This window comes from Mesocricetus auratus, unplaced genomic scaffold (assembly GCF_017639785.1).
Source record: "Mesocricetus auratus isolate SY011 unplaced genomic scaffold, BCM_Maur_2.0 Super-Scaffold_100019, whole genome shotgun sequence".
Taxonomy (NCBI): domain Eukaryota; kingdom Metazoa; phylum Chordata; class Mammalia; order Rodentia; family Cricetidae; genus Mesocricetus; species Mesocricetus auratus.
The window spans coordinates 30079-55016 of NW_024429200.1; the positions used below are offsets into that span (position 1 = coordinate 30079).

General features: G+C 41.4%; 1 protein-coding gene across 1 annotated transcript in view; it reads right to left on the reverse strand.

Moving 5' to 3' along the window:
• The window catches only part of Mgam2 (maltase-glucoamylase 2 (putative)), an 83538-nt gene that overhangs the window by 5476 nt on the left and 53124 nt on the right, over window positions 1–24938 (reverse strand). Inside the window, exons 32-47 of the mRNA XM_040728545.1 lie at window positions 24173–24301; window positions 21757–21864; window positions 20050–20112; window positions 19119–19253; window positions 17540–17624; window positions 16339–16477; window positions 13832–13965; window positions 13512–13546; window positions 13289–13405; window positions 12575–12723; window positions 12380–12464; window positions 11794–11850; window positions 11271–11395; window positions 10109–10197; window positions 6876–6925; window positions 390–563 (exon numbers count right to left, since the gene is read on the reverse strand). Coding sequence (XP_040584479.1) covers window positions 390–563; window positions 6876–6925; window positions 10109–10197; window positions 11271–11395; window positions 11794–11850; window positions 12380–12464; window positions 12575–12723; window positions 13289–13405; window positions 13512–13546; window positions 13832–13965; window positions 16339–16477; window positions 17540–17624; window positions 19119–19253; window positions 20050–20112; window positions 21757–21864; window positions 24173–24301 — 1674 coding nt within the window. The remainder of the gene's footprint in view (window positions 1–389; window positions 564–6875; window positions 6926–10108; window positions 10198–11270; window positions 11396–11793; window positions 11851–12379; window positions 12465–12574; window positions 12724–13288; window positions 13406–13511; window positions 13547–13831; window positions 13966–16338; window positions 16478–17539; window positions 17625–19118; window positions 19254–20049; window positions 20113–21756; window positions 21865–24172; window positions 24302–24938) is intronic.

Below are 24938 nucleotides of genomic sequence, written 5' to 3' on the forward strand. Positions count from 1 at the left end.
TAAAATTTAACCAGTAATTTGCTAAGGGATGGGCACACTGCTAGAAGGAGAAAGGAATTTTCATAACCATTCATTGGCTTTAGCCTCTTTGCAAAAATGTTGCTATATTTTATTAAGTAATCTAGGAAACCAATCTATTCAAAGATAATCCAATAGTGAACACAATAGAGAAGGTACCATCAGACTACAGATCATCAATACCAGACTACAAACACAAGACCACTAATGTTGTACACTTTACAATCCAGTCCTCACATCTTTTCAGAAACATAGTGCTTCTACAGATTTATAATACTTGTAATAGGTACCACACATATTAAATAGTAATAGCAGAAATAATTTAATAGACTAATAAAGTGAGTTTATGATGACATTCCTTTTAGACATACCTGATTGTAGGGCTCAGTTGTGAAATTGGTCTCAGTGAATTGCTGGTTGTTGTAGGTACAACTGACATGTACCACATAAGAGGAATTTAAACCCCATATTCTAATATATCCAACTTTCAGTTGATTTGAGCCACTCAGATACTGATTATGTAGGACCTGGATTTTCAAGGTGTTCTATAAAGAATTCATAAGAATAAAACATATATAACTCAAATGTAATACATAGTAAACTATGTTCTACATTACAATGTGAAAATATCTTAATTACTTTTATTGTACCATTTTAAAGATTTATTTGTTCATGTATCTACACATGTGAGTGCTCTGTCTTCATGAACACCAGAAGAAGGAATCTGATCCCATCACAGCTGAATGTGAGCCATCACGTGGTTGCTGGGAATTGGACTCAGGACCTCTGAAAGAGCAGTCAAGTGTTTTTAACCACTGAGCATCTCTCCACCCCTTATTTCTATTTTTTATTGACTATTTCTTGAAGACATAGATCCCAAATACAAGCCATGATAAATTTGATGATGTCTGTGATGGGTAATCTTGATTTTCAGCTATGTCTAGTATAGAAACTAAAACTCAATTAGAAGGGCACACCTGCAAAGGCTTTCATTTGAACTCGGAAGACCTACCCTAAACCTGGTCCACACCTTCTAGAGCCATCCCACATAAAAAACAAAACAAACAAACAAAAAAAGCTCTTTTCTTTTTTCCTGCTTGCTGCTTGCCTTCATTCTCTCTCTGGAAAATTTATCTACCCTGATCATGTAGCATTCCTTTACTGGTATTAAAACCTACTGCTTTGAAATTCCAGCATACGGAGAACAGCTGAGAGACCCAGTTTTGTGACTCAAACAACTTCCAGATTCTTATCTTTTCAATCAGGAGACAGCCATTATTAGTCTAGGTATGCCACAACCTGTATGCCACTCTAACAAATTCCTTTATGTGTGTGTTCGTGTGTGTGTGTGTGTGTGTGTGCAAAATCCTAAAGCAATGTCAAAGATAGGTGTATGAACCAAGAAAGGTTCTACAATTTCTCTGTGTATATTCCTCCTAATACTTATACTAAAGTATCACTCTTTCTGTTCTTCAGATGAGGAAATTTAGATAGTAGGAAATGAAGTCATCCATTTTCACAGAGCTAAGTGATACAGATAGGGTAGAATGATCATATATTGGTATAATGCAGAAGTGTAGTAAGCTGTCACTGAATTAATAAAGTCTGCAAAGAATATAACGAATTATCCAAACCATGAAGTATTATATATAAACATAAGTACAAGTTGAAATGAGATGTATTATGACATGCTACATGATTAAAGCAAAATGGAAAACATAACAAAAATACTATTTGTATTAAGGAAATGGAAGAAAGGAAACTATGAGACTAGGATAGATGAAAGCATTAATGAATACATGGAACTCTGGAAGTCCTAGAAAGACAGTTGCAGGCAATCAGAGAAACCCTGTCCCAAAAAATTAAAAGAGAGCCGGGCGTTGGTGGCACACGCCTTTAATCCCAGCACTCAGGAGGCAGAGGCAGGCGGATCTCTGTGAGTTCGAGGCCAGCCTGGTCTACAAGAGCTAACTCCAGGACAGCCTCCAAAGCCAGAGAAACGCTGTCTTGAAAAACAAAACAAAAAATTAAAAGATAGAGGGGAGGAGGGGGAGGGAGGGAGAGAGAGAGAGAGAGAGAGAGAGAGAGAGAGAGAGAGAGAGAGAGAGAGAGAGAGAGAGAGCGCAGACAGACTAGGGCTAGCATAGCAGTTTCTAAGTAAACAGAGAAATGAAACACAAAGTTGTGCGAATTCAATGAAAAAAATATCAGGGAGACAGAGACAGAAGAGTAAAGCTGCATGTGACTTGCTTCTGACGATAACATTAGAAAGAGAAATAAAAATATCCCATTGCATTTAAAGAAGAAGAAACAAAGTCAAATGATGCAATGGTAACAAATGACTTGAGCAACCCCAGGTCCTGGAGAGGATGAGGTGGAGGTATCATCACACTTTGAAGGTTGGCTAGCTGCACAGAATGTTCAAAATCAATCTGGGCAAGAGACGATGGGACCCCATGTCAAAATAAATAAGGATTTAGAAAATTGGATCAGTGGCTGATAGTACTTGCTGTCCTTATAGAGAACCGAAATTCAGTTCCTATCACCCATGTCAGGCTCACAACCACCTACAACTACAGCTCTGAGGGATCTGATGCCTTCCTCTGACCTTCTCAAACACCCACACACATAAATATTTTTTCATTAAAAATAAATAAGCATAGTACATTTTGTGACTGATGGGCAGGAAAAACCAAGAAGAAAAATCAAGGAAAAAATATATAACTTGAAGGAATAATTAGACTGTAGGTTATTGGCTTAGGAGATCTTATGATTAAATTTATTCCAACTTCAAAAACTACTTAATAGAAATATTCACACTCTGGAAATGAACAAATGCTACATACACCACTGTCACCCCTGCCACTAAGTTGGTTTACGGGCCATGGTGGTATTGATAATAACCAGCCAGGCCCCAGAGAAAGATGACAGTTTCTTTCTTTTTCTTTTTTTTTTGTTTTGGTTTTTTGAGACAGGGTTTCTCTGTATTGTTTTTGGAGCCTGTCCTGGAACTCGCTCAGTAGAACAGGCTTGGGTCTCAAACTCACAGAAATCCACCTGCCTCTGCCTCCCGAGTGCTGGGATTAAAGCCATGCACCACCACCACTCAGACAAGAGTTTCTTTTATCTCAGGCTGATCTTTAGAGTGGGTAAATCCATCAAATATCATAGAAAGAACTAATTATTATTAATTTAGAATAACAAGAAAATTGAACTTTAGAGTTGTGTGTTATTTAATGGCATGCAAATGCCATAAGAAAGGAACACTAAACAGAAGTATCTCTCTTAAATTCAATGAGTTAGTAGAAACAGAACCAATGCCAGGACTTACATATAAGCATCTTCACAGAGTAGCAACATTTTGAAAGTAAAGAAAGGTAAAGTGTTCAACTCAACTACTGCTGAATCAAGAGCACAACAAAGATGGAATAATCTAGTACACTAAGTCTTTTATTTCGTTTCAAAAAGGCAGGAGTAGAAAGGAGGGGGTATGCTCTGATAATCCTGTATGTAGAGCAATTGTGAGTCTTAGTGGACCATGAGACTTCTTTAAATTGTGCGACAGCCACAGATGAGCAGTGGCTAACATGCTGTATAGTAGAAGTCAGGAGTGCAAACTTGTACAGCCACTATGGAAATCAATATGCAGTTCCTTGGAAAATTGGAAATTGATGCACCTCAAGACCCAACTATACACTCTTGGGCATATACTCAAAGAATTCTCCATCCTACCACAAGGTCACTTACTCAACTATGCTCATTGCAACTTTACTCATGATATCCAGAAACTAGAAACAACCTAGATACCCCCCAACTAAAGGACAGATAAAGAAAATATGGTACATTTACACAATTGAGTATTAATAAGTAGTTAAAAATGACATCAAGAAATATGACAAATGCAAGAAGTGGATGGACCTAGAAGAAATCATCCTGAGTGAGGTAACCAAGACCCAGAAAGACAAATACAATATGTATTCTCTTATAAGTGGATATTAACTGGTAAGTAAATGATAAACCACATTTCACAGACCCAGAGAGGTTAGCTAAAGAGGAGGGCTGAAGGAGGACAGCATAGATCTCCCTGGGAAGAGGAAATAGAATAAATTCTAGGGGTGGACTGGAGCGTAAGGGGAAAGGAGCAGAAGGAATCAGGTGGGACTCAGGCAACATGGAAACATGGTGCAAAGGAAACTTCTTGGAATCCAGGAGTGTGATCCTAGTGAGGACCCTCATAATGGAGGATACAGACCTGAAATCTTTGGTAGCCAGTCATGGCTTCCAGTGACGGTCCTGGGTTATTTGGTTGAGTTGTTGGATGAGGTTCTATGGAAACCCATGAACAACCCAGAATGATGCTAGGGCAGAAGGTCACCTAGAAGCCTTCACCTCTATTTTCTAGTCTCTTCGGTATGGGAACGTACTCTGCAAGCTACAGAAAGAGAAATCTGGACACCAGTCCAGCCTCAGAACCCTCCACCTACACAGCATCTGTCCTGCCTCAAAGATTTGCGGGGACAGTGGTCTCACAGAAAATGTGGGAGTGGCCAAGCAATGCTTGATTTTACTTGAGGCCCACTTTATAAGAGGGAACCCATGCCTCACACTTCTTGGATATCCCAGACTCCTGGGGTAGAATCAAACATGATTGGCCTTAAAAAAATAAGATCAATTAAATGATTCCTAATGATATTCTGCTGTACTCATAGATCGGTGCCTTGTTTGGTTATCATCAGAGACGCTTCCTCAGGCAGCAGATAGGAGCAGGTACACAGACCCACAACCAGACATTATAAGGAGAGAGAGTTAGATTGAAGGTCTCCATCAGGTCTCTCCCCTCAGAGATCGTGGAACCCCGCAGAAGATGGGTAGGAATCAGAGGGGATGAAGGACACCCAGAGGACATGGATCACAGAACTGGCAAAACAGAGCTTATATAGAGTCACAGACACTGGAGCAGCAAGCCCAGGGCCGGAATGGGTCTGCACCGGGTCCTCTGTGTTTGCTGTGGCTGTTAGCTTGGTGATTTTATAGGACTCCTAGCAGTGGGAGTGGGTGTATCTAGGACTCTTGCCTGCTCTTGAGACTGCTTTCCTCCTATTGGGCTGCCATGCCCAGCCTCGGTATGAGAGCTTTGGCCTTGCCTTACTGTAATCTTGTTTTGTCCTGTTTGGCTATTGTCTCTTGTAGACCTGTTTTAGTCTGAAAAGGAAACAGAGGGGAGTGGATCTGGAGGTGGGAGGAGCTAGGAGGAGTGGAGGGAGGGGAAGCCGTGGTTGGGATATGTGGTAGAAGAGAGGAATATATTGTCAATAAAAAGATCTATTCCAAAGGAAGGAAGAAGGAAGGAAGGAAGGAAGGAAGGAAGGAAGGAAGGAAGGAAGGAAGGAAGGACAGCAGTCTCAGTCGTGTTCTTGATCCCTGGCCACTGTGTTTTAAGAGAAATCTAGATTAGGCAGCATTCAGAGTGATCAGATCTAGGAACCAGCACAATACAAAGAAAATGCCATTTTACCCCAGAGATGCATGCAACTGTAAGAGAGGGCAGAGGGGTGTTGAGCAGACACCTAACATCTGAAGCATTGTTACAAAAAGCGATCCATTTATGCTACACTAGGCCATGTGTTTAAGTCAATGAGTGAGTGATGAAGATTCTGGACTTGATACAGCATGATTTACTTAATTCTCAGGAGAAGACAGATTGTCAACGGAGTCATCCAACATGCACAATATTGTTTCCTCTAATGTATTTATTCCTCTGTAATTGCCACTTTCTATGTCATTCTTACAGTTTTGCCATTCTGAATAAGATATGCTGACTCACCTGGTCTTGGTGATGCATCCTATACCTTGCTAATGAGAAATTAGTCAACTTAAAGAAAATGTAAATTTTAAATAAAAATTTGGTATTTTTACTTCTAATTTTTAAAGATGTGTTTATGTATGTATGTGTGTGCTTGCCTGTGTGAATGTATGTGCACTGTGTATCTGTAGGTACCCTCAGATGCCAAAAAATACTGGATCTTCTGAAACTGAAGTTACAGGTGGGCGTGACCTGCCTGAAGTGGGTGCTAGGAACCAAACATGACTCTTCTATAAAAGCAGTAAGCACTTTGAACAACTGAGCCCTCTCTCAAGTCCATCAACTTTCAATTTATGCTATTCCACAATCATGAAAAGTCATTATTAGATACCACTCATAAGGTGATTTTAGCTTATCTTCAGGTCAGCTGCCTACCAGCTATGTAAGTACAGTCCATCTTTGCTGGATCATATAGATAGATAGATAGATAGATAGATAGATAGATAGATAGATAGATAGATGTATGCATATATATGTATGTGCAGATATATGTATGTGCAGATATATGTATGTGCTGATATATATACACACATATGATACAGCTAAGGTCAGTTAAGTGTTGATCAGATCATCTAAACTCTGTAAATTCATGATCCCAGTAAACATTTACTGTACATGACAATGAGGCTATGAAGTTATCAACTATACAACAGTATAACATAGTGGATCATCTATATAACATTTACACTTCAAAATTTACATTTTAAAATCAGCCAGAAAGCTTCTTATCCCTAGAAATAAGTTTCACATTGAGGGATCCATTTTTTCCCCAGGATAATATGAGTTCCAAACTTCTCTTTACATAGTGATGGCATTCTGGGTAAATGTAAAATAAGAACTATTTTCTTCCTCACTTTATTGTCAACAACAAGAATTAGAGAAGTAAAGACAGGAAGTACTTCTTCTTAACATGTAAACCTTATATTTATACAGTTAGCAGATGATGTCCAATCTGTAGGTAAAGGAATTTATAAACTCAATAAGGTAGTCTTACCTGTGTTGCTATAAAGTTAGCCAAGAAATAATTTCCCTTTTCATATGTATCTGCAAACAAGAAGAAAAGAATAAACAGCTACCTGCTTCAGTTGTAGCAGATAATCTCATGTTGAGTGTGAAATATCTAAAACGGCTGGGCGGTGGTGGCGCATGCCTTTAATCCCAGCACTCGGGAGGCAGAGGCAGGCAGATCTCTGTGAGTTCGAGGCCAGGCTGGACCGACAGCCTCCAAAACAATACAGAGAAACCCTGTCTCGTAAATACCAAAAAAAAAAAAAAGAAAAGAAAAAAAAAATATCGAAAACGAATCACAATGACTAACAAGGTATTCTTCATCTTCCTGAAAAGCAATGAAGACAGTAAGCAAGCATTTGCCTTTTGTTTTGTTTGTTTGTTTTAGAAAGGCTCTCTTCTCTAACTCAGACTAGTCTGGAACTTGAATATAGCTCAGACTTCCTTTGAATTCCCACTGTTCTTTCTTTCACCTTCTCAATGTTAGGTGTGCAACCACTGTAGTCATTCAAAACACATAATATATGCTGAATAAATGCCATTATTCTGGAAATAAAAAAAGAAAGACCCAGGTGTTTATTCCCAACACCAAAGGGAAATGAATACAGTACCACTTTTCGTCTCCGGTTATTATCTGGCATATGCTTTCTTTTACAGCTGACCAGGGAGGGCACTACCTACCCTAGGCTGGGCCTTCCTACATCAAACACTAATTAAGAAAATGTGCCACGGCTTGTCCACAACCCAATCTCATGTGGGCATTAACTCAGGAGAGGTTCCCTCTTCTAAATGTATCTTGTGTCAAGTGAAAATAAACTAGCCAGCACAATTATTTGATAAAAACCCCAGTACCAGACATGAAAAACCCCTGCTTGAGTCAGAATAGTGTAACAGATTCTCCAAAAATATAGACTATTGCTATTGCCCTTGGTTATTTCTCAAAGGCTGGAGGCAAATCCCTGTCGCTGAAGACGCTACTTACTTTGGACATGGTACTCATAAGTAAACGATCAAGGGAAGGGAGTCATCAATATTCCTACCCAGCTGTGACATCTAGGAACCAGAACAATGGTCAACATGGAAAAATATCCCTACAGGTAAACTAGTGGCATTCATATCCTGGCCGCAACTAACTGCTGTCCTCCCAATTAGACTTAAGGTTCACTCAATAATTTGAGATTATACCGGGTACTAGAAACCTAGGCAACTACTTGGGGCTAATAAGTTTATGGATCTTAGAGGAGAACCTACTACCATCACTTTACTAGACCAGCTAATTCCTAATTGCATTCTAAAACCTATCCTTACACCCACAGGTAAGTTTAGTTCATAACCGTCATCAAAGAAGCTTCTTTTTACAGCAAACAGATACCATAAATAACAAAAGGAAAAAAACCACAAACAGTTATAATGCAGAGACCAATGGATCATGAGCAGCTCAATCTCAACATACATCTTCAATATAACTTCTCAGGGGACATCTGAAATAGGGAGCAGAAAGATCGTAGGAGACAGAAGATCAAAAAATCTGCTGTGAGGTTGTTTTTGTTTCTCCTAGAAACAAAAAGAAGCTATGTCCAAGATACCTAAAAATATGGTTGTTTTAAAAGACTTAAACAATGATAACAACAATAGACTCACTAACACAGAAAGGGAACTATTGTGAGGTCCCACCACTAGACAAAGAAGCAGAGGCTACTACTGCCTGCTGAGATAGAAAAATTAGATTTTTATTAGGGGCGATATATATTATAACACAAAGTAATCAGCCCTGAAATCATATACGCATAAGTCATGAGGAAGAGACTCACTGGGTTCTGTTTATGTATTTATAAATTTGTGTGCATGTGTGTAACAACAATAATAAAAGAAAAGGAGCCCATTAATTTGAAAGAGAATAAAGGAGGGGATATTGGATGGGCTAGAGAGAAGAAAGAAAAGGAGGAAATGATGTAATCATATTCTAATTTAAAATTTTAAATAAAAATTCAAAGAACTATATTTTTCAATGGTTATTTTATGTAATTTTCAGCTAAGACCATATACTCTGGAAAATAATCTAAAATACAAATAAAGATAATACTCAAGCCGGGCGGTGGTGGCGCACGCCTTTAATCCCAGCACTCGGGAGGCAGAGGCAGGCGGATCGAGGCCGGGCTGGACCGATAGCCTCCAAAACAATACAGAGAAACCCTGTCTCATAGAAACCAAAAAAAAAAAGATAATACTCAAAATACAATTTATAACAATTAAAATTAACATCATATAGAGAGAACAATTACATTTAGATAAACTTTAGATTGTCTTTTTCATGAGATATGGTCATAGTAATGATGTTTACAAGGAGTACATCCTGATATCTAGCTCTGTGTAAAAAGAAACCATGTTTTCAGCTATATAAAAATTATGCATTTTACTAGGTATATAACAACAGAAAAACAAAGACAATACAGTACTATTCCTGAATGTGGTTCTATTTTTTTCTAATTTTCTACCCTTAAAGGTTGTGTGAGCATTTCCTGCTTCAATGAGAATGAAGAAAACTAAAAGGGGGAAAACCTTAGATGTATGAGTGAAGTAAAATAGGCTACAGTTTCAGAAAGTTCTAGTCCAAGATAATAGTAGCGAAGGTGAGAACAGGTCAATAGCAGCATGTCAGTGTTCTTCAGACATGTCTGAGCGAGAGGACCCTCTGATGACAACGATGGATAGCAGTTATTATACAACAGAATGAGTGAAAACCCAGCTTGAAGACAGAAAGCGTACCAAGCATTAAGCATCCTGGCAATTCTTAATTCCCAATTCATGTGTCATCAAGAGTCTCCTGAGTGTCTCTACTTAAGAGGGCAAAGATGCAAGATGTTTCTGGCTGACCCAAGGAGAGCCACAGACCTGACTCACGAGGATGACTTCATGATCAGCCTGATACCTGCTTCCACTCTGTTTTATCAGAGTGAGATAGTTCCGTGAGGATAGATCTGCACTGGCCAAATCCATCATGTCAGGTTCATGAACTTACAAGACTGGGGAAACCATACCTTGTCTACAACAACTTACAGTAGAATGTATCGGAGGTAGCCAAAGTTTGAAAAGCTTCCCCCAACACCATGGCGTTATTTCAGTAGCCAACACAGGTTTTTGGATACCACCGGCATACGCTAAGCTCCTGTGACACAGGGCTCTGAATGACATGCAGGCTCTCTGGGAGTCCACACTTACCGATGCTTTGTCCATCATCCCAAAACAGCTGTCCTTCAGCCTTCCCTTCATCATCCAAAGCTACAGTCAACCCCAAAAAATTCTGTCGACTACAAAAAAAAAAGAAACCATTACTTTTGGCTGTTATGTTCTAAGAACAAAGAACATCTGCTGAAAACAACCTTTATTCGGAAATAGAATTCAAAACTCAAGGTATTAGATGTGGACATAAAGTGACAAAAATGGTGAGATAAAATATTGGATACAAGTCAACATAGCATCATTTAAAGTTTAATGAAACATTTGTCAGCTTCCGCTTTCACAACTCAAACAGGCACACTTCCCAACATACTCACTGCAGTGACATGGTAGTATGTTGTGACATCAGTTCCTTAGCAAGAAAATCCCACAAAATTGAAACTTTGACAGTTTCCAGGTACCAAAGGATAAAACTCAGACTACGTATGGTGCCATTCACAGCTTTCCGTGAGGTAACTCTGTTCAATTTTATCTACACAACTCATTTTTCACCTTTATTTCTTTAACCTTCCCAGAATAGCTCTCCTCGGTTTCACACATACAAATCCTATTTATTATTCAAGAGCCATCTCAGGGTGCCAGTTAGGAGGCCTGGGCAGTCTATGGGACCTCTAACAGCGGAGCCAGGGTTTATTCCTAGTGCCAAAATGGACTTTGGGAGCCCATTCCCTATGGAGGTATACTATTGCAGCCCAGATACATGAAAGAAGGCCAAGGTCCTCCCCAAAATGATGTGACAGACTTTGATGATCCCCCATGGAAGGCCTCACTGTCCTTGGGGAGGGGGTGGGGGTGGGGTGAGTTGGGGGCCTTGGTGGGGGAGCATAGCAGGATGGGAGGGAGAGGGAAGGGGGGAGATTGATATGTAAAATAAGATTGTTTCCAAATAAAAAATTATAAAAATGTAAAAAGAATTAAATAAGTAAAATAATAATAATAATAATAATAATTGTGCTCTTGACACAAAACCATGGGTAAAAGATCTCCCAGAGATTGGCTTCATCTACTTGTCTTCCTTCAGGTCCTATCAGAAGGCACCCATGAAATCCAACCAGTGAAACTGCACTTTGGTTTCCATGCAATTTGTTTATGCATCCATATGTCCCAGTAAAGGGCCAGCCCATCAAACACTGCTTCATCATACCTGTAGTAAGTGTTCATTGCAGGTTCTTGCCAAGGCAAGATGTAGCCTCCTCTGACATGAAGGTTGATGTGGTCCAGAGGAGCGGCCACTAATTTCCTCTCACCTATAGATTCTTGGCCAGATCCCTAGGGGCGAAGCATATCGATGAGAAATGCAGACAGGAAAATCAATTAAATGGGTTACATGTTTTACTGAAAATTCTTCCTTACTAAGGGACCATGATGGAAGATCAGCAAAGCACCACAAAAAAGTGAACAAAAAATCTATTTTCATTCCTGCTTAAACCTTTGAAAACCTATTGTTTTCTGTGTAAGTCTAGGGAAGGTGCAGGATGGACGACAGGAGAAATAGGTGCTCAGATGTTTCCTAAGCCTTTGTGCAGATCCACATTTATACAGTTGTGGCTAGGGCTGGAATGGTTGGAGATGATTGCTTTCTGGTCTGAGAAGCTGGGAGAAAGTTTTAGCCTCCTCTCTATCCTGTACAGAACCATCTGATTCCTTCTAAAGTCACTCTGACTCACCGTGCTATGGTCATACCACCGGGCTCTGGGGAAATAAGCAAGGATCTCAAATGTGTTCTGAAACATAAAGTCAGCATGTTACTATGAATATCCCAACTGGGAAGCAATATTGATCGGTAAAACACTTTCTATAGATTAACATTGAGATGGAATTTTATTAGTGATGTTAAGAATTTGAGAAATCTTAATGAATGCACTTTGAAAACTCCTCTCCAAATATACAGAAAAAGTGCCTCAGCTAATGAAATTATAAAAGTTTCTAGCCACAGAATCCCCAAATGAGAAATCAGTGTTGAAAAACTTTGGGGGATAACGATCTCCTTTTGATGGTCTAGGAATATCTGTTTGAAAATAATGAAGTAACAAGACAGGGAAACATTTAAAATCTTTTCCCTGGAGCTGGTAGGTGTCAGGCCAAGAGGCAGAAGGACAGGACTCAGTCCTAAAGGCTGTCTTCTGGTATCTGTACATGTGCAGACACAGATAAGCTCAATATTTCCTTTGAATTGTAGATAAAAACGATTTGCTTCACTGTGACTTTGCAGCATGTGACTGGACAGTGTCTGGTCCACGATGAGAAACTCACACTTTGCAGAACGGGGCTGATCAGGATAGCCGGGCCCAACATGAACTGTTGGTCTATGTCCCATGTTGTGTTGTCGTCTGTGAACCTGAAAAGTCCAACATGGAAGAAAACTCATCCCTGCGCTTATAACCACGGCAAAGTGTTATGTACAAACGGTGCCCAGACTCACTGCTTGGTGAAAGAGGCAACACTCACTCGTGGAGAAGAGGTCGGATGACGGTGCTGCCCTCGGTGTGAGCTTTGTGCATCAGGGTGTAGAGATAGGGCAGCAGGGAGTATTTGATCCGCAGCACTTTTCTTGAGTACTCCTCAAAGGTAGAATTCCAGGCCACGGGATCTTGTCTCTAAAGGGGTGAGTGAGCATATGGTAAGCTCTTCTTCACTGCACTCCAGGGATCTCAGGAAGGGGATGGCTGGACACTTGCTCTGTGTGTAACTCATGGGTCACCTCTCTCGCCATTTCTAGCCTACCCCTTTCTTCTCCCTCTGACACCTACAAAACAAGGGTAAGTGTTGTCCCTCCGTGTCACCTATTCTCAGGCCCCTTGCACAGTCTTGCTTTGGGCTTTGTGCATTATCAATAGGCCCCTATGTGGCCCCGATTTATCAAAGATGGTTCGAGTAAAATACCAACTCAATACTCTGTCAAGAAAGGAAATGTGTTATGTTGTAGTTCAATGCAGGAGCCAGAAAATATCTTTTCTTGGCAAAAGAATGCCTCCAAGAGGCGAAGAAAACAGTACTATTGAGAGGTATTGATAGCCTTGGGGTTCTGAACTTTGTGGACGTTCTGAAACATGGTTATCCTGGTGGTCTTCATGATTTGCCAGGAAATAAGAATGACACTTCTGCAATTTTGAAGTAAGCTGTGGTTTGACACATCTGCAGCATGAACAATGGCTGCCTCACCCTAGTCCCGGCATTGTTGTGGTTCCTGGAGAAGGGGTAAAAGGCTCCCAGTTGCATCCAGCGGATACACATCTCATATTCAGCGTCTCCGAAGAACCCACAGATGTCTGCTCCTGTCTGAGAAGAAGCAAATTCAGAGTATCAAACTGGGTATTCTTTCAAGAGAGATACACAGACAGACACTGACATCTAGGCAAGGTGCAAGGACTCCAATATGACTTACATAAGGTATCCCAAAGAGACTGAACTCCATCATGCCTGCAAGGAGACAAAATAGCTATGTTAAATGAAGACAGACCTCGAGTAGGAGAGAGAAAGCTCAGCGTGCCTCTTCCTCTGCCTCATTAACAGCCCTAGGCAATTCCTGGTGAGCATGTTGAGAGATGGGTGTAAAAACTAAAACTCACACCGACAGAACATTCGCCATTTATTGACTTCACTGTCACCTAGATGCCAATCTAAACACACACAGTGTAGCCAAATTGTACACACGACAGTTCCCACTGCCACCACCAGCAGAGGCCCCTGGGCACAACCACACACCAATGATGGATTTCCCCAGCTGGTCCCAGGCAGCGGTGTTGTCTCCCAGCCAGTGTCCTGCCCAGCGTCCAGAAGAGGGGAACGTGGAGCGCGTGATGACGATCCCTCTCTCTCCTGTCACCTCCTGAACAGCTCTGGTTGGGGAAATGACAGACGTGAGATTTCACTACAGAGAGTGACTGGAGCTCTGTGCATGAGGCTGTAGGGTGATTGCTCTAAGAGTTAGAGAACATCTTCCAGGAAAGAAGCCAGAATCCCAATGACCACAGGGTACCAGAGATATACCTGCACCTAACCCAAGGATCTTATTCTCTGTTGCTTTTATTTTTTATTTATTCTTCTCTCATCATTACACTCCTCCCTCTGTGTACATAAAGTGACATTGTGAAAAGGCAACTGAGAAAAATGAAGACAGAAGGAGAAAAGGAACGAGAATGTTGCTGGGAAGACCACGATGTCTGTGCGCCTCACCTCACTGGCATGGCTCATGGCAAAATACTCCAGACTCCCCTCAGGCCCGAGAAGAGGGACAGAGGGCAGAGGACTCAGAGGCTTTGAATGGAAATGAGTGTAAGAGTAGAAAACACCATTTTTGTCCTGTAAGAAAAATACCTAAACAACCTGGAGCTCTTTCATGACTCTGGGAAGTGGGGTTATGTCATCACTGCTGCACTCAGATTGCAGGGGAGTTTCCTGCATGAAAGGGGTTCTTAATGAATATATATATATATATGTTTACAGAATATGATATATATGATATATATAACATAAAAATCTTAGACCAAAGCCTGAAAGGTGAAAGAGGACATCTGTGAACATTTTCTTCAAATAAAACAATAAACTATACAGGCAGACTGCTGAAAGCAACCATTTCAGGACTCAGAAGTCATTGGTCAGTAAAGGAATAAAAACCATCTTCCCAAAAGAAACTGTTAAATCTCATTAAGACAGTGAAGTCTGTAACACTCTCTCCTAAGTTTCCTTGCATCTCAGCCAATTCCCTGGTAACCCTACAGTCACCAAGAGCCAGCAGCTTTCCAGTAAATTAATAAAGCTGAATTCACTTCCGGTTCTTTTAAAAGCCATCTCCCCCAAACACATCAGTAGTCTACTCTAGCTTCAGTCCTCTAGATAATGTCTATTCTGAGGGAAACCGTCACTACGTGCTTTGACTCAGACCTCAGATCAGAATTCAGAAGAAAATCCCCACGTCTAAAGAATTAGTTGTCAAAACTTCAGCACTGGGTGCCAAGGCTGTGATTTCAGCTGAGCTAAAGCATTTGGCTCAGATTTTCAAAGCAATTCGTGGAGGATCAGAGGCATAGCGAACTTTATAAAAGGGATGCATATTACTGGGCATTAAACCTTACTCGTGCCCAGGCTTCAGTTCATTCCCAGAGAAGAGCCATGAAAGAAGGCGCCGGCGGCTGACCTCTGCAGCCAGAAGCCAGAAATGAAAAATAAGGCTGTCATCTTGTCTCTTAAATTTGCAAGCACTTTCTTTATCACCTTGCCAAGTAGTAAGGGACTTAGGGACCAGGCACCCATTGTGACTGGAGTGGGCTTCATTAAGCTGCTCACCTTCCAAACTCTAAGCCTTTGAACTGACTCTTTTGGAGGTTTCAGGCCTGCATTAGGAATTCTCTCTCTCTGCCCTTTTAAGATGTAAATCTTTTTTGTTTTTAAAGCTGATTTGTAAATCAGGAATGTCTTCCTCAAGGCCAAGAGTATGACTTGGTAATGCCATCAACAGGGAAGGTAGCGGCCCCACCCCCTCAGGCTCTGAAAGAGAGTGGGGCCAGTCTTCAACAAGGCTGCCTGTGTTCAAGTAAGGAGGACCACCTCCTCTCTCAAAGACCAGAGAAAGTACTTTTCCTTGAGAAGGGGGATCAATGACTACAGAATCCAGAAAACAGCAGTCAATCCTATGGGCAGTGGGAGAGCTATAATTTATTATTAGAAATGTCCAATATTCAATAATAACAACAAACAAACCACACAAAATTAAGACGAAAAAAGGTAAGGAAAGAAACGGGACAATATAAAATATTGCTGAAGGGACTTGGTAGAGAAGGGGTTTACATAAGATACTTTAAATATAGTCAAAGAACTAAAGAAAACATTCTTACTAAAGAAAAATATGATCTGTCGTATTGCTGAATGGTTAATGAGGCAGCATGGAAAGACAGAGGAAGTTACAGGGACATCGGAAGGGTAAAGGCGCTTAGCTTGGATGAGAGTCAGGACTTCCAGTCCAATTAGCAAAATTTGCTTCAAGACAATATTCCTTCTATAGAGAAGTATTTTAACTAAGATGAAGAGATAGCAATGGGCCACACTTAAGGCCTAAGAACATACGACCCCTGAATAGAACCTCATTGCTTTCTCATAGGTGAACCTGAAATGTCTAGGATTCTCACAAACAAGATTATAAATTATGCCTATAGTGGAAATATACCTTAATTCCCCATGCCAGTCTTTGCTAACAGTAACAACAGCATACTCACTCATAGGTGGGTCTGGTCTGGGACCACCCATACAAGCTGTGCACATCATAGTGCTGCACCTGGGAACCATCTGGAAGGATCTGCTCACTCTCCATGCACAGAGTCTTGCTGCTCAGGCCCCTGTCTCTGGCCTCCAAATCTGAGGGGGGGGGAATACTGAGTTATTTTCCAGACATCTTGATTTATATGTTGACATGTCTATCATAAAAGGTCTCAGTGCTTGAGAATTTTAATGTAAGGAAAACAATGTCCTGGGATTTCATAATGAGTTAAAGCTAAGAAGAAGATGCAGGCTGCTTAAAGCATCCTCTTTTGCTCCAACTCTAACTCACTTCTCACCATGACAAACCCCTTTGTTGTTAGGACCATTTCCTCCACTAGATGGCAATGTTCTCAAGGGAATAAATAGAACATGCTCAAATTGCTTCTGAATTGATGTTTCTAGATCTTTCTGGCTTCTCAGCGTTAGACTGACAAATATTAAATCAGAGGACAAAGGGATGGATGGACAGATGGACGGACGGACGGACGGACGGATGGATAAGGATGGAGATATGACCAATACTCTAGACATTAAGAAACGTAGATTCTAGTTGCAGACGCAATTTCTTTTAGGAACTTCATTCCTCAGGCTTCTTTGTGGTGAGAGGACTCAATATTCTGAGATGTCTTTGACCACAGCCTCTTATTCCAGTTCCTTGTTCAATTAACACCAAAGAGTGTCTTTCATGAAGTGTTTGAACTGAACAGGCTGGAACGTGTAGGGACTAGATTTTCACACTCTAATCAAAAGAGCCTGTGTGTCGGGGGAACGCGTGCATATAGAGAGGTGTTTATAAAACTTTGGTGGGGGGAGGGCACGGGAGGAGGGGAGGGAAAGGGAGAGGGACCTGGAACTGACTTGTGAAGCAACCTTGTTTCTTATCTAAATTTAAACTGGAAAAAAAAAACTAAAAAAAAAAACTTTGGCAATAAATTCATACTCATCAATACCATCAAGTGTATCACTTAGCTTCTTTTATAATACGTCATTATTTTTATACTTAATTACTAATTGTATGCTTAATTTGGATACATTCAAAGATAATCTACTTGTGGATTTTATGCCATGTTGAGAGTACGTTTACCCTTCCCCTCCAAAACTTTTGGCTTCACATGAGAATAAAGAGAACGAGGGTCTTGAGCAGGAAAGAAATCATACATGGCATGTAGGGCGGTTTGTTGAGAATTTCGTTGCGGCAGGCCTCGACAGATCCATCCACGAAGTTTGAAGGTTCATTCATGTCCTGAAGTAAAGCAAACAAAGAAAAGAGGCTGTCAACTCGGGCAGCATGTCATCACCACACAGAACAGGAACCTCAAAGAGACGACCTTTATCCATCTTTATGCTTGACAAGGATAAAGGTAGAGTCTAAAAACCCAGGTCATCTTGGTGGAGTGAAAACTCTTCCCGTTTGCCTGGCCTTTTCAAACTTATAAAGGTTCTGTCATCATAGCAAAAACACTGAGGTAACGTTAGACCCTGAATATAAAAAAATATATCAGTCTACCCCCCTCCCACCCAACAAGCCTGGTTTTATTTTTCTATTCATAGGTTGCTTACTTTGTATCTGCAGCCAGTGATCATTATGACTTTCCTCTACCTTTTCTTATGGCCCTAACCTGGAAATGATGCTGGGAATGGCATAGCCTGGATATTCCCTGAGTGGCTGCAATAACCCAGAAGCAAGGCTGGAAATAAAAGCTTACATTACAGAATGGATAACCCAAGCGCAAGTAGAGTCCCTGAGGGGATGCTCATGGTCTGCCGGTAGAGTAAAAATAAATTGGTCTGTCTCACATAAAACAGTATTAAGTAAGACTACTGGCAACGGCAAGCATTTAGGACTAACTATGCAGTGTTTTGGGCTTTCTATTAGAGCAAACATCTCGTAGTTTCCAGAATCTCTTCTTCAGAGCCGTCTCCGTTTCTTCCCTGACTTATCTGTTTGGATTAATTTGTGTTCTTCCACAAGTCCATACAACGTGCTTGTCTGGCCTGAAGGTTCCAGTAGCCAGTGAGGCCAAAAAAGCAGCCACGGGACTCGTAAGTTTGTCTCTGTGTGAACGGGGAGATTCTTCTACTCTGACCCAGGGTCTAGCAGCTCTTCAGAGCTGGACGGGAACTTGCCTAGGGTTGCAGGTGACTAGATGTGGGGGGAGAGGGAACCATGGTACTAATGAATGTGCTTCCCACCCTAGGAAGATGCAAACGGAGGAGTCCTTAGAGACTTTTCAAGAATCTCTGCCCTGAATACCTGTGCAACACACATTAGAACAGGCTTTGAAGGACATTCCTTCGGAGTAGTCTATACAAGTCCAATAGAGAATGCCCTTTGGCTCCCAAATCCAAATTCATGCCTTATCCATTCCTGGATCTGCCCTGTCTTTCTGGATATAATTGCAGGCTTCAGAGTGGATTTGATTGCTGAGAAACAAAGCCAAGACACCGACCAATTGGAGGTAAGAATTGCCCGGATGTTCCTCCCTGTTGCCCACGTATTGGCATCCCTGCTACTCACGTGTTAACGTCTTCAGCAGCTGGCACGCTCCTTCAGAGTTCAGTGGACTCCTCTACCAGACATGTTCCCGGGCAGGCCCGCGATAATCTCTGTACCCCTGGTTCTAGACGCTAAATTCCCTTCCTTTAAGCTATCCAGCCCTAGCTGCCTGCTCTGATAGTTTACTGTCTCCCTGTGTTCTGACTGCTCACGTGTCCAAAGAATTGAGGGTGCGCTTACGATTCGCAGCCCATCAAACTTCAAGCTCTTCTCTGGCTCCCGGGGATTTGAATAGAGCTCCTCGATCTCCTTCTTCCACCATGCGGCTGTGCTGGTGCGCAGGAAGTCAGGAAAAGCAACGTGGGCCCTGTACAGCTGGAAGAACAGCACAAGATTTCACGGGAAGATCGCCCCCTATCCGGGAAGGGGAGTACTGAAGACAAAAAGGGGGAAATGGGCAAGCATTTAGGCCTGTCCAGTCTCTGATCTAACCTCCGTCTTGCTGAGGCTGTTGCTGCAGATTTTGTACCGGACAGAGTTGCAGGGAGGGGGAAACACCCTCTAGTCTCTTTGGAAGAGGCAGGGTAGATTTAAAGCCTTTTTAAGCATAGTACTAGACATTAACCACGAACAATAGAAAACTAATAGCCAAGATCTAAACAGCTAAATTGCAAAGATGTACGGGATTTTTTTAGACAAACCCAACTAAGGAGGCCCTAGTTTTCCAGGACAAATGAGCTGCATTGTGAGCAAACGTGTAGACTTGATGGGGCAGAAGGCACGAAGCCAAGGACTTTCCTCCTCCCAGCCTGATAGTGATGCCTTTGGTCCTCGAGGAATTCGTCAAAAACTATTTGCTCGTCCTAGTTCCCTACTAGGGAAAATAGTCTCGACTTTGGTTCATTATTTGTCAAGCAGGGTTGTATTTGATTCACAGCTATTAAATGCATCTATAAGGAATTTCATGGTAACTTTCTTTTTAAGTCCTTCCGCTTTGGTTGCCTGTCGAGTGTTCCCTTTGTGCATTTCCTCTCCTAAAACTGACCGCCAGGCAAGCAGACTCAAGTCAGAGCTACTTAGCCAGAAAGGGAAAGCTGCTCGTCCACAAAGAGAAAACACAAGCATTCAGATGTTGAGGACGATGTTTCCAAATACCATTGATCATCTTTACCTTGACTTGAGATTCCTGGCCAAGGGATTCGTCCACATTTACATTGGGCAAATCTGGCCACACCTAGAAAAATAAGAAAAAAAATTAACCTTTGTACACATTAACCATGAGGTGTTTCGCACTCAGAGCTCTAGCGGGAGGCAACTCTACAAACACTTCCGTCTTTGTCATAAATTAAAGTGTAAAGGCTGAATGTATGGCATTTACCCAGGTGACAATGACCAGGTGTCCTTATTCATTCTGTAAGTGTTCACATTTTCAATTTTGAGCTCAAGTAACAAACTTCATTTTAAGTGTATCTTTTGCACAATAATATTTCTCATGAGTCCTTGGCTCTAGTCTACATTTTATTTTTACAGGTAAAAATTTCTCCTTACAAATGAATGTGAAATGCGATGTTTAAGAAATGATTGATTGACAATCCGTCTTGCTGTCTGACCAAGGCAGGACCCCTCCTAAATTCCTATCTCATCAGGGACTATTGCAGGATATTTGATCACACTGTGGCCTCTGAGGTTGTGTTACTTACTGGAAAACCTGCTTCTGGTTGTGGTTTGCCTCAACACTAGCACACACATTTAATCCAAGGGGGCTTTCTGCTTGAATATCAGAAACAGGATTAAAGGGGTGGAGCAAGCCACCAGTTGACAGGAAGTGAACATAAGATTCTTAAGGAAAAAAACCATAGAGAGTAAGAAGGAGTCAGGAGACAGATGGACACACAGGAAGTGGAAGGGAGGGACACTGAGTTTAGGGAGAGTTGTTTGAGAGCACAGAGCAGAGTTTTGTGGGATGTCCGCTGAGAAGGGAGGCCAGCTGGGTGCTTTCTCTGCCTCTCTGAGCTTAGCCTGCCTTCACCACTGCATCTGGTGCCAGAGTCTTCACTGGCAAAAAATCAAACGACTGGGATTTTGTTAAAAACAACAACATTCTCCTCCATAAGAGCTTTTCAGTCCTTCAGGTTCGTACTCAATATTTTCCAGCAGTATCAGTACTTGTTGAATAGTACACGTAGCACTAACAACCTTTAGTATTAATCAATTTTATTTGCAATTAGCAGCACATTAATTGCATACATCAATAAATCACCAGAGACGGTAGGAAATAGTGCTTGCTTTCTCGGAGTTCACAGAATTCTTACAAGGTTGGTATGGGGGAGTGATACAGAAACACTTCCTATACCAGCTAAACCACTTATTGAGCGCTTTACAAGAGGTTAGATGTGCCAATTCATGTCCTGAAGTGGTCAGAGCAAGCAAACAGGGCGATAGGCAGGAGCACAACAGCCAGAAGTCTGCCAAAATTATCAGTGACATCCCATATAAGATGAGGATTGAGGCCACAGAAAGGACCCAAAGTGACAAGATAGAGTTAGTGACTTTAAAAAAAAAAGTATGATGAAGCATCATCATCGGTAACATGCTTGTTTTGAGTTTATGTGATAGAGACACAGAGCCCTGGGGGATTATTAATGTTTGTTCTAAAAACCGTCATACTAAATATAAATATGAGCAATGGGAACATCAGAATATTTATAAGCAGCGACAGCATTCCATGTTTTAGAAAATTTGACCTGTAACTTTGGGGCCTAATGCTTACTGGGCTAGGTAGCATCAGGAAGGCTAATGCTCTGCAATGTATTCATTATCTATCATGTATTTACAGTGAGGCAGATTGATGATTTTAGGTACCTTCCTCAAGCCTTACCTTGCCCCAGACAATGTCGTTGGAGTCAGGCCATTTGATGAACACATTGTTTTCTTGTCCTCGAGTAAATGTTAGATAGTGTGTCTCATTGCCAGAAATGGCTGGGTCCTATAATGACAATTTTAAAAATTACAAATATGAGTGAAACATCTCCAAGGAACTTACCCTCCAAAAACTGACAATTCATAGGGCAGAAAGAATAAGTGACTCGAGAAGTAATATTAAATATTTTTAACTAGACATGTCTTTACTGAGTATATTATCAAAACCAGTGAAATAAAATACTGCCACATGTACCTAAAAGACGATGCATAGCTCTTAAGGGCAATCTCTTTCAAAGAGAGTAAAAATCTCTATCAATAAAAGAAATTTTCTAGATTATAAAAAGTACCTACCCAGAACTATAACTAATGTAATGGGGGATAGGATTTACAGAAACAGATACAACATGACATGAATGATTTTTTTTCGAATATCACATAAATCCATTTAAAAAGGAAGAGGGGAAGAATAAATAAGAAATAAAATAATATATTTATGGTTAACCACAAATTCTGTATGGTTATATTTTGAAAATAATTCCTAGGGTTAAGCCAGATTAGTAAAACACTACTTTCAAGAGGGGCCATGTACTACATTTCCACTGTGTAATAGCAGCACTCCTTAGGAAAGCAAACTTTATTCTATTCTGTGGCCCAATTACGTCTAATATGGCCATCCCCGCCGGGCAGTGGTGGCGCACGCCTTTAATCCCAGCACTCGGGAGGCAGAGGCAGGCGGATCTCTGTGAGTTCGAGGCCGGGCTGGACCAACAGCCTCCAAAACAATACAGAGAAACTCTGTCTCGTAAAACCAAAATAAATAAATAATATGGCCATCCCTACCTTTTGCATCTCATACTGACCCAGCTCATCTCTACTTATGCTGGTTCATAATTGTCACACAAAAACATCACTGTCTGAAATTATATTTCTTTTTTTTTTCTAGGCAGGGTTTCTCTGCATTGTTTTGGAGCCTGTCCTGGAACTCGCTGGGTAGACCAGTCTGGTCTCGAACTCACAGAGATTCACCTGCCTCTGCCTCCTGAGTGCTGGGATTAAAGGCATGCACCACCAACGCCCGGCATGAAATTGTATTTCTAATATTTTTTTCTTGTTTGCCTCAATCCACTAAAATAAATGCTTTCTTACAACATAACATTGTCTTATCTACTAATTTAGAATCTACCCTCTCAGTAATGAACTTCAAACACCAATGTTCAACAGATACTTGAATTAACAAGTAACAAAAAGCCATACTCTAATTTTGGAAGCTAAGATTCACTTGCAGGTAAATAAGTAAGCTGGCATTCTGCGTCTGTTTGTGAGTTCAATGAAACATCAATAACTCCCTGAGTTTGATCACCTCTGAGGGCGATTCCAAAACATCATTTGTTTGTTTGTTTGTGTTTCTTGTTGGGTTTTTGTTTTTGGCAGGCGGGGGTGGGGGGTCAAGTTTTTTGAGATTATACTTTACTTACAACACCTCTCCCTTCCCTTTCCTTCCTCCATGCCCCCCCCAGTGGATACATCTACAAAAAGCCCCCACATCTAAGACTCAGGGAACACTGCAGGAGAGGGGGTAGAAAGACTGTAAGAGCCAGAGGATCAGGAGTTTCACTGTGAGGTTTTGTCCCCTAGTAACATCAGAAGCTACACCCTTCAAGTCTTACCAACATGACTGACAGGCATGAGCTCAGCAAGAAGGACACAATGGACATGCCAGACTGCGCAGGGAGAAGCCCAAGGCAGCCTTTGACACCCCCCTCTTCCTTGGGAAAATATGAGTCTGAGACTCAGTGGTACCCCTGAGGCACAGCTGTACCCCTGAAACACAGTGGTAGCCCTGGGACATAGCTGTATGCTAAGACACAGCTGTACCCCTGAAACACAGCTGTATCCCTGAGACACAGTTGTACTCTTCAGACACAGCTGTACCCCTGAGACACAGCTGCACACCTTAAACACAGCTGTACCCCTCAGACACAGTTGTACCCCTGAGACACAGCTGTACCCCTGAGACACAGCTATACCCTAAGATACAGCTGTACCTCTGAGGCACAGCCTGAAGCAGGGCAGCGTTTTATTTGTGTTTTCTTTCCACAGTTCTAATTTTAGTAAGATAAAAATACAAGTAAATGATTTCCAGTAGCACCAAGCTATTAAAAAGTAAAATGACATTATACTTCTTTAAGGTAATTTTCACTTTTCTTCCCTACTTCATTTGCTTAAAAAAATTAAAAAATATGTATTTAAGCGTTCTCAGAAAATCGCCAAAAATGTACGAGATGGTTTCTTGTAGCTGTCATCTGATTTCTCCCAGTGGCGTTGTTTTGGAACCATGAAGACAGGAACCAAAAGTCAGCCATAATACCCACCAGAATGAGAATAAACCTCATGCCGTTGGTCTTCATGTGATTAATCACGACACTGAGATTTTGAAAGCTGGGGCTGAGGGTGAAGTCCAACTTCCGGTCCATGTAATCGATGTCTACATGCTGGACATCCTGCAGGAAGCAACAGGCAAAGTACTCAGCGCCCTGGAACAGGTGTTCTGCAGCTCCACTCAGCGCTTCCGGACCAGGCCGGGCTCCTTCTAAGTCCCGTCTCCTAAGGCACTCCTGTGCGCGCACACTTTCAATCCCACATGCCGAAATCGCTTTCCGGTCCTGCTCACAGCTCCCTTGTCTGCGCTTTTCAACTGCTGCGTCAACTACTGTTCCCTCTCTCCTTTTCCTCCCTCAACCCCTGTCCTCCCAACACTTCAAATCTTAAACCTGGTGAGCCCAAGTTAGCTGGCAAAACCCCCTAAACAACAGATTGTAGAGCTGACAGTTGTTTGTTTCTATGGTAAATAGTAGTGAATTTATTCACTGTGCATACGCGCACGCGCACACACACGCGCACACACACACACATCTGGTTTCTGTACTTGAAACCTAGTCAATGCCAGAGTATTGAACAATAACTAAAGTAGTTGATATTCAGATGAATAAAAGCAAGCTGCTTCTTTTTAGCCCTAAAGTAATAATCACCTGTAGTGCCTTAGGACTGTAAGTGAAATGCATCTAAAGAAGCACAGACTAGTAGAAAAGCCAAACAAAGACAAGAATGAACTAACATACTAATAGCATTGATGGCTTG